Source organism: Amblyomma maculatum, chromosome 2 (genome assembly GCF_055883805.1).
Source record: "Amblyomma maculatum isolate TAMU_Amacu chromosome 2, ASM5588380v1, whole genome shotgun sequence".
NCBI classification, from domain to species: domain Eukaryota; kingdom Metazoa; phylum Arthropoda; class Arachnida; order Ixodida; family Ixodidae; genus Amblyomma; species Amblyomma maculatum.
In genome coordinates this window covers 23274543-23290195 of record NC_139345.1, presented here as the reverse complement: position 1 = coordinate 23290195, position 15653 = coordinate 23274543, and the positions used below count along the sequence as shown (strand labels likewise).

General features: G+C 46.6%; 1 protein-coding gene across 1 annotated transcript in view; it reads left to right on the top strand.

Moving 5' to 3' along the window:
* The window catches only part of Tango6 (transport and golgi organization 6), a 40797-nt gene that overhangs the window by 17306 nt on the left and 7838 nt on the right, over nt 1-15653 (top strand). The window contains exons 12-14 of the mRNA XM_084593443.1: nt 3843-4046; nt 4135-4251; nt 6370-7069. Of these exons, the coding sequence (XP_084449569.1) occupies nt 3843-4046; nt 4135-4251; nt 6370-7069 (1021 nt within the window). The remainder of the gene's footprint in view (nt 1-3842; nt 4047-4134; nt 4252-6369; nt 7070-15653) is intronic.

Genomic DNA, 15653 nt, shown 5'->3' with positions numbered 1-15653 from the left:
AGTGCAAGCGTTTCGTAACAGGGTGTTGCATGCGGCAGAAAATGGCTTACGACGGCGGCGTAACTCATTGTAGGTGGTTGTGGAGGGCTTGCAAGAAGCGGCGCAGCACCCAAAGCTTGTTGCACTTCTTCGCGAACGGCATCGGTGACCGATGCAACTTGCGGCTGCGCCGGCCTAGGCAAGAGTTTCGCCAGTTCTTCGCGCACAATGGCTCAAATGGTTACTCGCAGTGAGTCTCCTGATGACACAGTGGACCTCTCGGCACATATGGATACTATCGACACTGTTGTGCGCTCGTACTGCCGTGCCCACATGTCAAGCGCTCACTGTGAACGAGGCTGGCGAAGAGCTGTTCTTACACAGCTCTCATCAATAATCATACTTTCCGCTCTTCCAACATGTTCGGATCTGCGCAGCAGAAAAAGAGCTTCATTTCCTCCGCGTACACCATCACACTTTCGTTCGGATGCTGGATGCGATTCTGAAGTAGAAGATCGGCCTTTTCTTTATGAAATGTACTTATAAATGCCTGAAGAAATTCTGCTTTGAATATGTCCAGTGTTTGCAGGCGAGATTCATGATTGATGTACCAGGTCCTCGCCGAGTCTTCCAGGGCAGAGTAGACATGGTGCATCTTCGCGTTCGCGTCTCAGGCATTGAAGGTGGCCACGCGGTCGAACTGGTCCAGCCAGTCCTCGGTGTCTTCATGGGGAAGACCATGAAAGTGAGGAGGTCTCGCTGGTGAAGCAGGACATTGGCAGGAATCTCTTGCGTGCTCATAGTGATAGTCTGTGTATTTGTAGACCGTAGATCAGGAAGCAGATCGAATTCGGGAGATAGGCCACATAGTCGCCGGCTGCCCTGATGAACAGGCGTTTCTACCCTGGGAGTGCGTCCTTGGCTGCAGTCGTGGCTTGAAAGGGGCGTCCGGTACATGAAAGATCTACCCAGCACCTCCCCCAGATGTCACGTTGCAAAAAGGCGTGTGAAGGCCGCAGAGCCGGTAACACAGAGAGCCCGGTGTTGGCGAAGACCAGGGAGCAACAGTGCGAGCACGAAATGGGGGCTTCGTCGTCTTCTGCTTCTCTTCCTTGTCTTGTTCACATTGGCAGCAATAATAAGGCAAAATGGAATGTGCTCGGAGGCAATGACAATGAGACCAAGCCCCCATCTCCCTCCTCACCTCTAGGGTAATTGCTTTGGCTTTTCTCTGGGCAGCAGAATGGGAGAAGAGGTAAAAGTAATTATTGGCAATGGACTGCAGAGCTACATGTCTGGGATACCTGTATTAGGGTAGTACCTCTAAAAAGTGACATCTGAAGAGGGAGAAGGATGCACAGAGAGAGTGCAGCTGTCATAGTTGGATTGCTTTGCGAGGTTTCTCAAACAGGCTGCTGTTTCTACTGATCTTCATTTTATTGAACAGGTGGTGTCATCTTTCTCATTTGCTAGTAATAAGTTTCCAGATTTCTTCATGACAACCAGGCTTTCATTGTAAATGGCCTAGACCAGTAATCCGCCTTTTTCATAAAATGTGGCGCCCTCTGGGAGTGGTTGAAAATTCGTCTGCTACTGGTTGAAAACGTCCTTGGCACCAGCGAAATTACGATGTGCGTTCTCGACAGCTACCGCCATCTATCTCATACGCCTGTCACGAATACTAACCACACATGGCCTCCGAGGTCAGCTATGGCTGCGCCGATCTCGGAGGCCAAGAGCTGCGCAGCTGGGGTTGGGAGTTTGTTTTCAACCAGAGGAGAGGCGCGCATGCGCAGAGCGGTCTTGTGAAAAAGGTGGATTGTCACTTTGTGTCAAGGAGCCCCAACGTTCATCGTTATGTGCTTCCGTGGAGGTTGTCACTTTCATTGTCGAGAAATGAATTGATTGATGAGTAAAACAGTGCTTGTATGAGGTAGAGGGTGAAGAAATGCGTGTACAAAAGTTCGCTGATGTGGAGTAATTACTTAGTTGGAGCCAAAAAAAGTAAATTGGATGTCATAGGAGCCAAGGACGTGGATATAGTGTGCAGAGTCAAAACGGCCATGGATGTTTAAATTGTGAAAAATATGTGAGAATTAAGGAATTGGGAAAAAAAGAACCAAACGAGAAACAACTATAGAGTAAAGGAAAAAGAGTGTTGGGACGTTGGCGCAGGCCAGGAATGGTTGACCGAGAGCCGTGAATCCCAAAGAAAGACTAAATTATTTTTTTGTTTGACTGCTAGGCGCCTCCCTCGGGCACTCCCCCCCCCCCCCCCCTCTTGTGGGGAAAGGGAGACCGACAGTCTCACCCAACTGATACCGATAGCTTTCGCATGCTTTGCAGCTCCGGTCACGAGTGGTGCGCTAAGAGAAAAAAATGTGTAAAAGAAGCAAATGAGTGAGTAAGCAACAGTTGAGTGCAGAGCCGGAGGAAAGGCTTTCTCCTTACCACACTTGAGATCTCCAAGTGCCTCCAATGAATTTTTTCTAATCTTGCCTTGGCTTAATCAGTGGTTTCATTCACTACACACATGAGTGCATAACTCCAACACATGTTGCCTTGTGCCCCCTTTACATCTTTTCGCCAGCGCGAAAAGCAAGGCGCCCGTGTGCTGTGCGATGTCAGCGCACGTTAAAGAACCCCAGGTGGTCGAAATTTCCGGAGCCCTCCACTACGACGTCTCTCATAGTCTGAGTCGCTTTGGGATGTTAAACCCCACAAACCAAACCAAACCAAACCATATAAATTTGCAGCAACTTAGCACACTGCCAAGCTAGCTTTGTTGGGCGGTTCAGCGCCACAGGTGTGCGCTATGTGGGGATGGCACCTACACTTTGGTGTGAAACTGAAGAATGAGCTGGGATAAGAAGAGGTCACTCTAAAGTGGGTTTTAACAAACCACGCATGTTTACACGCATAGCAAGAAGAGGAATAGGGGAATGAATTTGGGGCGGAGGGTTAAGTCCAAGGGGGCTGCGGAACCCACCAAAGCAGCCTGCAGAACTCGTTTTGAAAATCCATGGCTTAGATTGTATTTACAGTGGGAATAAAGTGCAGTGTGGCCAAGTGTCGTGCCAATGTGTAGCTTGTAGACTGATGATGATGGTACGAAACTGCTGTTCAGTTTTCTTGTGGCCGCACTGTCAGCTGACTGTATAGGGGTGCCGACTCTTCATCTTAGTGTGGCATAACAGTGTGTGAGTTACAGCACAATTGACAGACTTTTCTTTGTAGCTTACATGGCCAATTGCATTTTTAGTCTATGAATTATCTTTCTGAAAACAAAAGCCATGATAGAAAGGTCATCATGCAAGTGCAATTATGAGGGTTTTAACGCGACAGCGTTAAAGGTCCTGTTCACCGAAATCTTGGCGTCGGCGGCCATCTGCCGACCACCGGCGATGTGAGCAAAAAATTGGGAGCATGGCGTTGGGAAGGCAGCTGCCATGGTCGAGCACTACTAACTGGAAATAGGGTTGCTTGGCATGTAAGGCAGGAGCTGCCAAATCTGGGCTCTCCTTTCATATGGAAAGAAGGGTGTTATCAGAGTCAGCCTGCCAGAATCATTGCATCTATGTAACCCCTAGGCCACGCAGGCATGCTCGCATGGCTTGGTTAGTGGGGCTTTATATCGCTATCGCGTCATACCCTTAAAAGGCAGAGCTGAAGTGTCCCTCATAATTTTTATTGTGTCCTGCCTCAATAGAGACTTGTTGCTCTGCATCTGATCTCAGATAAATCTGGATGCTATTGCTTATTCAGTACTGGTTTGTTCTTCACAGACCAAAACCCGGTGCTAAGGGGCATTCATTTCATTTTGTGAAATGTTTGGTACCATCCTAAAGTGCATTCTGTTGCAGAAACTCACAGCAGCCGTTGGAGAACTTAAGTCAAAGGAGCCCACCGACCCACTGCTGCAACATTCTTATGAAAATTATGAAGATGCAATGAACTCACAGGAAGTCAAGGACATGCTACTGCTGTTTTGTCTTGTGGAAGGTTTTGCTGAATTCATGTCTGACGCCCTTATGCAAAACAAGCTTTCACTCTTAGAATTTGTGGTGGTAAGTGCACTTCCTAAAGTTGCTATTCGATAATTTGCAAAAAGAAATGTTGTCATGCTGGTTAGGTTGTATTATTGTACTTTTACAGGAAACCTTAAACAGAGTCTCTCAGCTCTCCGAAAGCTTGGAAATGAGCATCCTGGCCATGCAATCCACCCTGTTCTCTCTTACACTTATAGGTCTTCTGATTTCTGCTGAAGATATGGTGCGTACATACCCGTAAATATCTGTGCCGCTGAACCTTTACTAGATAACGCGTAATGTGAGAAATTTTGTAGTTTGAGTTTTAAAAGTGATATTTGCTCGTATTTATCAAAATGTATATGTTAAAAAATTATAGGGGTTTAGCGCTAGTTGCACCCAAAATCGAGTGATAGCTGTATGAGGATATATATTTGGGGTGTGTGAATATTCGAAAATTTGACTACAAATTGAATGCTTGGTATTGATTTGTATTCATATTTGAGAAACTAATATTCTGAATTTTTCAAATAGTACTCTAAAATTAGACTACACCGAAAACTTTATTTCACCGCATTGCTTGACCATGTAGACTGTGCTTTGAAACATCCTCAAAGCACAATCATGCCTTTTTGTGAACAAGGACGTTTTACTTTTGAAAAGGAAAGTCCAGTTTCTTCAATGTCGAATTATCTGGTTTACTGTATTCGACAGCAGTATGACAGCTCCATTCGGTTTCATGCAAGTCTTTCCTGTACAAAAAACTGGTGTACAGAATTTTCTTTAAAATTTATAATGGATTTTTCAGTAGGGTATACATTTCAATGCAGTTCTAGCTAAACTTTATTTGCAGATACTATGTGAATTCTGAAATAAAAAAGACAATGTTTGTTGATTTTAAATTATTTTTTTTTTCACTGCTCAGGTATTAGACTCAACATTCGAAGGCATTATTTTTTCTCTTCATATTCAGATTATATTAGAAAATTTCAATATTTGCACACCCTTAATATATTTGCATTTTACTTGTTGAGACCTTTTCAGCAATACTATATGACTTGAGGTTGTGGCATAAAGTTCAGTTTTTAATCGCAGTTAACTAATGAACAGTGTATATAAGATGTAAAAATTAGTTTAGGGCAATCATACTTGACATAAGACACGGACGCAGACACAGAGTATATGAATACAGGTATCTCGGTCTCCTGTACAGGGCGCTAACACACGACATGTTTTGGTCAAAACACATTGATGTCATCTGTAATAAGGCCCTTAAAAGATTAGGACACTTGCTCAAGAAACTAATCTCCTGATATAAAACACTTATTTGCCCCATCCTCAAATATGCTTGTGTTGTTTGGAATCCGTATAAACAGAATGACATCAACAAACTAGAATCTGTATACAAAAAGGATGTGCGTTTTGTTTGCAGGAGATTTGACATGGATTTTTCACTATCTGCTTTTATTCTGCAGCTAGGCCTGAGTACACTTGTTGCATGTCATCTTGAATGTCCCAAATTTATGTGCATTTTAGTCAATTCTCCTCACTTTCTTCGCTACATAATTATTTCACATTTTCCAAACCTGCAATCTACAAGAAGCTACAATGTCCTGAACATTTCCCCCTTTTTTTTTGCACAGTAACATTTTGAAGTATAGTTTTTTTTCCCTCATAACATTGAATCTTGGAATTCTTTACCAGACAAAATTCGCTCATTATCGTTATAGAAATTCTTAGAAGCCTGTTCATAATGTTGTGTATTTACTTTGTGTTTGTTTTGTACTGTACCCCATTCCTGCAGTAGCCTTGCCTGGGCTGCAGTATGCAAAAATAAATAAGTTATTTTATGGTATATTATGTGATGCTGTAGCTTAATGCTCAACTTTTGATCGCAATTTACTGTTTAATGGTAATCAGATATCACTTGACATCATAGTGTGAAATTAAATTTTCATCACGATTATCTAATTATTGATAATTAAGACTTGCAATTTGTCCTGTTTGATTATACTTGATTATACTATTCAACGATGTGTGGCTTGATGATGTACAATAAAGTTAATTTTTATCACAATTTACTAATAGCTGTAATTACATGGCAAAGTCAGTCATCCAACAGCTCATCTTAGCTCCCTATACTAAGCAAGACTTGCCATTAAGCAGGTTGTTCTAGTTCGAGCTTGGGCGAACCTGAAGGTCATCCAGGTGTTTCCAAGCGTTCTTCGGAGTAGTACCCGGAGTACTAGAGCTATTGCTCTAAAAGGCATTTTATCGAGCAGCATTTTGAGACTGGCAGTATGAAACATGATGGTTTATTTCTCTTATTAAAAACTAATTTCTTTTTTTCTTTTCTTTTTAGGCTGCTGCAAAGAATGAAGAATTATGGAAACTATGCTACCAGCACTTGGTGTCCTTAGAAGCCAACCATAGCAGCCCTGAGGTAAGAGATCTGGCTCGTGGTTTGCAGGTCTCATTGGCAAGCCAAGGGGTTGTGCCAGCCCCACAGACGTCTCATTCCACAAGCATTGCTGGAGGCCCATCAAGAACAGATGGAGCGGCTCATGAGAAAAAGCTGGCTGCTATTGCAGCAGGGTTCAACATCTTGTCGATCGGTAGCTGCCACAGCAGAACACCTTTGGATTCACAGACTGTGGGACAGCAGCAGGAAGTAGACAGTACACGGGTGGCAGCAGCAGCAGAGTCGTCGGGAGTGCTGCCACCACCCGCACGCACAGCGTATGAACAGCTATGGTGTGAACTGCATGATGCAATGGTGCCCATTCGAGGCCATGCATTTATTCAGCTACGTCGCATGCTTCTAGAGAACAATGCAGAAGTATGGCAGCACCAGGACCAGCTGCTTGAAGTTTGTCGCTCAGGCATTCAGGATGAAGACTCTTACATCTACTTGAGTGCCATCCAGGCTTTGGCTGTATTCGTGGACAGGGATTCGGATTGCCTGCTTCCTTGGTTGGCCGAGCAGCTCTCCCTTGAAAAGCTGTCTGTGGAAGCACGCCTCAATTTGGGAGAGGTTCTGCTGCGAGTAACAAAAAACTTGGGTGAGTGCTTCTATTCCAGACTACATTTTCATTGCCTGGCTAAAATACCCCCGGTAATGCTTAAGGAAGTGTGTTGCAGAATTATAGCAGTCGGTATGGAGGCTCTGGCCTTATTGCTCAATTTCATGTGGCTGCAAGATTTTAGCACATGTATTTACTTCCAGATGTATATGGTCACTCGTGCAATGTTTACAATAGTCAAATTTGCTGTTTGGAGAATCGACCTGTCTTCCATGTAATGGTGAATGATGACAGGTTTACCATGGGTGATCTGTCCAAAACTCGAGATATGGTAATACATTGAGTGATGCTCTTCGTTTCATCTACTTTGAAAGGCTTGACTGCAAAGTGCCTGTCTAAATGGCAGCCCACATCGTCTTCAATAATTTCATTGGGTAGCAACTCCAGAGTGCCTAATTGCTTATTCATAATTGGAAAGTTGGCAGGGGTGATTATCCTTCCTGTTGTTGACAGAGGATAAATGCTGTGGTATGGAGTGGCCTCAAGCGGTTGCCAGTCAGGGCGGGGGGGGGGGGGGGGGCCTATATGGTCTTATTAGGATGGGCTCACATGTGCTGTCTACTGCCTCCCTGCTTGAGGCACGTCAGCAGGTGGTGACTCGCATGTATACAAACACGTTTAACGAATAGATAGCATAGTCTTCATATTGCCATCTTTTACGTTGCTTAAATGAGATGGCATAGTCGTAATTCAGATTAATATTTCACCCAGACACATGGCTGCTGACATGCGTGTGAGATCGGCATTCAAGATAGTATAAAGTGCTTTAACAAGATACTTTGTTGGGCGAGTTGGTACGCATTCATTATTATTAATTTAAACAGCGCGAACACCTTGTCCTTTGTCTTCGTGTTCACGCTGTTTAAATTAATAATGAATAAACTGCTTTAAATTTATTTTGCTTATGTTCATATGAGTTATGAATTGTGCTTTTCACTCACTTTTTGCTCGGCGCAGTTCACCCTGCCTGAGATTTTCTTATATCATTTTCATGCATAATGCTCACATAGGCGTTTCTTGGAAAGCCTTATGTGATTTCAGTTTCACATAAATAGATTGATATTTCAAGACTCTGTTAAAACACTGGATGAAAGTTAGTTAAGACTCTGCACAAACTTTCAGGCAGTCAATATGATGCACTGTCACTACCGCACTCAAACTTAAAATCTTAGTCTGACCTGCAAAAGACTGCTTGCTGGGATGAGTATTCCTCTTTTAACATCTACAGCCTAATTTTTCTCCAGAAATATGCATCTTTTATATTTTTTTTTTTAAGCAATGCAACGGTATCAGATTTGCCGGCAAAACTATTCTCGGTCGACCATTTCATGCATAGTCAAATCTCAATATAATGAATCCCGCGGGACCGCAACAATTCGTTCATTATTTTGAAATATCATTGTAATGAAAAATCTGCAATTATAAGCCAGTGGTATTTTCGTCTGCCACGTGCGCAAAACACGACCGTGCACTACATTACACTACTACAGCACATACACTTTCCACTTTGTGCAACACCTCATCGAGTGTATGAGTGCACCGAGCAATGGAAGTATGAACTTTGTCCATGTGCAAAAAAACAGTTCGATATGAGCTCACCTTTAGTGCTCCCTAAAGTTTGAAAATCTTGTCTTGGTCTTTCAAAATGATCGCGGCGGTCGATGGGGCAACGCTAGCTGTCTGTAGAGGCCATTTCTCTTTTTCCCTGCGTCGATTTCTCGCTGTGAAAGCAGCTGTGTTCCTATCTTCTTGGCACTTCGCTGGCTACAATCATCACCAATCGCGCACAAACTTCGCAACAAGATAATCCGCGACAATGGAAAAAAAAAAGTACCGTCCCGCACGTGCAAATGGCACGAACGACCGCGCAAATGACACACAACACAGGAAGAAAAAAGGCAGATGGCTAGCCCAGGCTAGGCCTGCTGGCTGTGCATAATAAACCACAGCTTCGTGATGGTGCTAGGAGCTGGTGCTAGATATGCTGATGATGATAGCTTCAGCCCACGGACCATACACAGATTTGTTCGTGCCATTGTTGCGGTTTCTGTTTCACGCGAGAGTTGCAAGCTACGGCACTGCTAATTTAGCCGAATTCGTAATACTGATGTTTCTAGATTATAGAAGAAAAAATAAAATATGTATGTTATTCTGAAGTGTACGCTGTCTTGAAATTTGGAATTCTGAAATAGTTTTACATTGAAAACATAAGAAATCTGCCAGGGATTCTTAAAAAATTTGTTAATTTGAAAAATTCGTTAATGTGGTGTTCTTAGTAATGAGATTTCACTGGATCATGCTTCTTGTAAAAAGTGAAGAAACACACACCGACTGGTGAAACATTGGATGTAACTGCTGCACAAAAGGATTCAGTTTGTGATCGGCGAACGAATACCATGCCTTTTCGTTGCTGATCTTATGGCAGTTCCTTACCACATGCATGCCTGTTCGTTCTTCAGGTGAACATTCCTTGCTGGTTGGTCTGCAGTGCAAAGAAAGGGCAAAATGTGTGATCATGAAAAACTTGTGTGGCATTCCTTAAACTATACTAAAAGGTAGACATGATACATATTGTCGCGTAAACGGCGACCTTTACAGTTGCGTCCGAGGTCCAAAGCGTGGCAAAGGTTCTACGAACAGCGTCAGAGTTCAGGCTCGAGGTTAGCACACTTCTTCCTCTCACACTTCTGCGCTTCTTTGTCGTCAACGCATGCTACATTAGCCCCCCCCCGTGCGAAAAGCATCGTCCCGATGCTATATTGCAAGAGGGACAGAGTAAAAGGGGCCGCTATCTGGCATGAAAAGGCTTCAAGCGGACCACGTGGACCACTTCAGAACGCTTGGGACGCCGGGGCTCTGGTTCCTCGTGCGGAACGACTTCATAGTCCAGTTCACTGACGCGTCGAAGAACGCGGTAGGGGCCGAAATAACGGCGCAAGAGTTTTTCGCTAAGTCCGCGTCGTCGAATGGGGTACCAAACCCAGACAAGGTCACCTGGCAGATAGTCTGCAGTCCGCCGCCGCAGGTTGTAGCGTTGTGCATCTCGGCCTTGCTGCTGCTGTATTCGCACCCGTGCAAGTTGACGGGCCTCTTCGGCACGCTGTAGAAAAGAGGCGACATCATCATTTGGACCTTCGTCTATGTGGGGCAGCATGGCGTCGAGCGTGGTCGTCACTTGTCGGCCGTAAACTAGGCTGAATGGAGTCATGTTGGTAGTTTCCTGAACGGCGGTATTGTATGCAAATGTTACATACGGCAATACTTCGTCCCATGTCTTGTGATGGACGTCCACATACATTGACAACATATCGGCAATGGTCTTGTTCAAACGTTCTGTCAGGCCGTTTGTTTGCGGGTGGTATGCAGTCGTGCGACGATGATTGGTGCGACTAAGAACAAGGATATGCTGGATGAGCTCTGCAGAAAATGCAGCTCCTCTGTCAGTAATGAGTACTTCTGGTGCGCCATGTCTCAGGACAATTTGAAGAACGAAAAATTTCGCAATTTCAAAAGCGGTAGCACAAGGAAGAGCAGCGGTTTCTGCGTAGCGAGTCAGGTAGTCAGTAGCTACTATAATACACCTGTTCCCACAGGTGGAAGTAGGGAACGGTCCGAGCAAGTCCATCCCTATTAGCTGGAATGGTCTGGACGGTGGCGTAATGGGCTTTAAAAGACCGGCTGGCCTCAGAGGCGGAACCTTTCGACGTTGGCAGTCACGGCAAGTTCGAACATAATGCGTTACATCGTTTGGCAAACGAGGCCAGTAATACCGTTCTTTAATTCTGGATATCGTCCGAGTGACTCCCAGGTGGCCGGATGTGGGTTCGTCGTGGCAGGCTTGAAAAATCTCATCCCTTAAGCTTGCTGGTACAACGAGGAGGTATTGGCGACTGTTGGCTGTAAAATTCTTCTTGACGAGAACGCCATCACGGAGACACAGAGAAGACAAAGTACGACGGAAAGGGCTAGGGACCATGCTGCCGGCACCTTGAAGAAAGTCGATTACCTGGCGAAGTTCGGGATCATTCCGTTGGGCATCGGCAAAATTGTCTGAACTAATTGCAGTCAGAAATGCGTCGTCGTCACCTGAGGCGTCCGAAGCTGGTTGTACAGGAGCACGAGACAGGCAGTCAGCGTCTAAATGCTTACGACCTGACTTGTAGGTTACAGTGATGTCGTATTCTTGAAGTTGTAGGCTCCACCTGGCGAGACGTGCAGAAGGATCTTTAAGGCTTGTCAGCCAACAAAGCGCGTGATGGTCGGTCACCACTTTGAAGGGTCTGCCGTACAGGTATGGTCGAAACTTTGAAATAGACCACACGATGGCCAGGCATTCCTTTTCAGTGGCAGAGTAGTTTGTCTCAGCCCTAGACAAAGCCCGACTAGCGTAGGCGATCACACGTTGTTCACTGTTCCGTATCTGTACTAGGACAGCGCCCAAACCGACATTGCTTGCATCCGTGTGGAGTTCGGTGTCTGCGGTTTCATCGAAATGTGCTAGAACTGGAGGTGACTGCAGGCGACGTTGAAGCTCCTGAAATGCGTCCATTTGCTGGTCGCCCCATGTGAACGGCATATCAGCCTTAGTAAGAAGTGTAAGGGGGGCGGCTATTTTAGAAAAGTTTTTCACGAAACGTCGATAATATGCACATAGTCCAAGAAAGCGTCGCACCTCTTTCTGGTCCCGCGGCGTCGGAAAATTGGCGATGGCAACTGTTTTTTCAGGATCCGGCAGAACTCCCGCTTGGTTCACGACATGGCCCAAAAACTTCAGCTCTTCATAAGCAAAATGGCATTTTTCGGCTTTCAGAGTGAGGCCCGACGTTTGGATGGCGTCTAGTACTGCGTCTAGGCGACGGAGGTGCTCCTCGAAATTCGGGGCAAACACAATTACGTCGTCCAAGTATACAAGACATGTCGTCCACTTCAGATCTCCAAGAACGCTGTCCATGAGTCTCTGAAAGGTTGCGGGCACGGAGCAAAGGCCGAAGGGCATGACTTGGAATTCGTATAGCCCGTCAGGTGTAATGAAAGCAGTCTTTTCGCGGTCCCTTTCATCGACCTCTATCTGCCAGTATCCAGACTTGAGATCCATGGAGGAAAAGTATCTTGTGTTGCACAGACGATCTAAGGCGTCATCTATTCTGGGCAAAGGGTAAACATCTTTTTTCGTAACGTTGTTCAGTCGGCGATAGTCTACGCAGAAACGAAGTGTGCCATCTTTTTTCTTCACAAGTACCACAGGTGCAGCCCAGGGGCTGCGGAAAGGGCGAATGACATCGTTATCGAGCATTTCCTTCACTTGGTCTCGGATGGCAGTACGTTCTTTAGGGGAAACTCGGTAAGGCGACTGGCGGAGTGGTCGAACAGTTTCGTCTGTAATGACGCGGTGCTTTGCAAGGTGGGTTCGACCGACGCGTGATGATATGGCAAATGCATTAGAGTAGCGACGGAGGAGGTGCCGTAGTTTCTCTCGATACTTTCGAGGTAAGGCCGGGTTTATATCGTACAGAGGTTCAGTGTTGTCGGAGGGTTCTGTTGCTGAAGCGCTGGTGAAATTGCATTCATAACTAGTGTCAGTTATGGCGTCGAGATATGCGACAGTTGTCCCTCTGTTCAGATGTTGATGTTCATTGCTGAAGTTCGTGAGAAGAACATCAACTTTGCCATTTTCAATAAAAACAACTGCCCTGGCAACGGCGATGCCTCTTTCAATAAGCAGTTTCTGTTTTGTCTCGACGACACCTTCTGTATCTTGGATTGGGAGGGAACCCACGGAGACCATAATGCTTGAACGTGGGGGCACACTAACATGGTCATCAATAATGTGGAGTGCAGCGGGGAGCAGGCTGTTGGATTCGATAGCATTCTCAACTGAAAATCTCACGGACTTATTCTGCAGATCGATAATGGCGCCATTTTCGGTTAAAAAGTCCATACCGAGGATGACGTCACGGGAACACTGAGCCAATACGATGAACGTCGCCAGAAAAGTTTGCCCTTGTACAGTGATCCTCGACGTGCACACTCCCGTGGGCATAATTAAATGTCCGCCAGCTGTGCGTATTTGCGGGCCACCCCATGATGTTGTGACCTTTCCGAGAGCTTTGGCGAAGTGTGCACTTAGAATTGAATAATCAGCGCCAGTGTCGACTAGCGCAGTGACGTCTACGCCATCAACGGAGATCTGCAGGTCGGCAGTTTGTTGTGTCGGGCAGCGACAGCTTCGTGGGGTTCGGTCTCGACTTCGATGCTCTGAAGGAGCGGTGGGGCGACTGTCGGCGTCGTGGTTACGTTGAGGATCAGCGGAATTTCGTAGCGGCGTCGATTCTGCTGGTGGCCGTATGTAACGAACTGTAGTTTGCAGTGAAGAACTGTCGTGGGTCTGTGGAGGATCTTGAAATTTTCGCACTGTAGCAGCCGCACCTCCAGAGGCTGCTGCATCTAGTTTCCCCTATGGGGACTTTGGAGTTGCTCCTGGCGTCCAGGAGAGCTGTAACGGCGAGGCGACGGCGATCGGAGGCGGCTTGGGCCTGTGTTGGAACGCGAAATGTATTCTGCGATTTCGCGTGGCTGCTGACCAGGCAACGGACGACGGGCATCAAAAGAAAACCCACGGAGGCCGAGTTCCCTGTAGGGGCAGCGGCGACACAGGTGTCCAGCTTCGCCGCAATGGTAGCACAACGGTTGGTGATCGGGCGTTCGCCAGATATCGGTCCTTCGGCGGCGTACGCTCGGCCGTGAAGACACATGGGCGACCGGTGCGCGAGGCTCGTAGGATGCTGTCGAAGGCGGCAGGTAGCGGCTGGTGACCGCGGCGTAGCTCAGGGTCTGGGGCAGCGGTGTAGCTACGACGGGTTCAGGCGCGGCGACGGGTGCGGGCCCGGTGACGGGTGCGTGCACGGTGACGGGTGCGGGAACACCCAGCGCCTGTTGTACTTCCTCACGGATGATATCGGAAACTGTGGCAACCTGTGGCTGTGGAGGAATCCGCAGGTATTTGGCCACCTCTTCCCGGACTATCGCCCGGATCGTATCACGCAGCGATTCTGACGAAAACTGTCCGGCTTCACCTGCACTCGCGGCGTTCATAGACACTGTAGTGCGCTGGTATTGCCGGGCGCGCATGTCAAGTGCCTTCTCGATGGTAGACGCCTCACTTATGAATTCGGCGACAGTTGTTGGTGGACTTCGCACCAGGCCTGCAAATAACTGCTCTTTAACACCTTGCATCAAAAAGCGCACTTTTTTCTCTTCCGACATGGTTGGGTCCGCGCGTCGAAAGAGTCGCTTCATCTCTTCGGCGTAGGCCGTAACAGTTTCATTCGGATGTTGTATACGGCTATTTAAAAGCAATTGCGCTTTTTCCTTGCGAAGCGTGTTGGTAAACATACGCAAGAATTCTGCCTTGAATGTATCCCACGTTCGGAGTCCGGCTTCTTGATTTTCGAACCATGTCCGCGCAGAATCCTCCAGTGCGAAGTAGACATGGCGAAGCTTCGAGTCAGCGTTCCAGGCGTTGAAGGCAGCCACCCGGTCGAACTGCTCCAGCCAGTCTTCAGCATCCTCATGTGGCAGGCCGTGGAAATGTGGTGGATCCCGCTGGTGGTTGAGCAGGACAGGAGTTGTCAATACCGGGGGATTCATCGCGCTGAGAGAAACGCTCCTTGTTGGTCTGTGGTCAGGGAGAGGACCACACTCGGGAGGCAGACCTTGCAGTCGGCGGCTGCTCTGGTGTACTGGGGTCTCCACCTTAGGGGTGCGTCCTGGGCTTGTAGTGGGCGTCCGGCTCATGAAAATCGTACCCGGCAGCTCCACCAGGTGTCGCGTAAACGGCGACCTTTACAGTTGCGTCCGAGGTCCAAAGCGTGGCAAAGGTTCTACGAACAGCGTCAGAGTTCAGGCTCGAGGTTAGCACACTTCTTCCTCTCACACTTCTGCGCTTCTTTGTCGTCAACGCATGCTACAATATTTTAGTAAATGCCTATTTCGGAGAGCTTGGCATATAGGGCATTTTATACAGCATCACAGCCGTCTGCCTCCTACCATTGTTGCTTTGACGGGCGAAAAAACTTTAGCAACAGATGTGTAAATGTGTAGCAATGATTGGGCCAGATTGTGCCAGTAAAACGGTTCTATGAAAACATGCTCACGCTTCAAAAGAAATAGACACACACCAGAATATTGAAAACGTTGCAAACTTGAGACCTAATGCAAAAACAAGATCACTTCATCACATGCCGCCCCGGTACACTCCTGCAAGCTGTACGAATTACGGACAGCAAAGAATTGAGCCTCAGCTACCGCATATTCTGAACAAAATACTTTCCTCAGATATCCATCCCCATTCCCTTACAGCCAAGAAATGGAAACTGCAGTGTCTTGTATAAACCTGCTCTATTTCAGTTCTAATTTCGAATATCTTGCTTTCATTTTGTCGTGCAGTTCCTGGCGTCCTATTGTGTATTTTTTTTGTGGCGCCAGTTATGTCAGCCGAAGATGTTCACCGCAAAAAAGAATATATGAACGGTGAATGTCTGTATTACTCGTATAATTTTCTGAT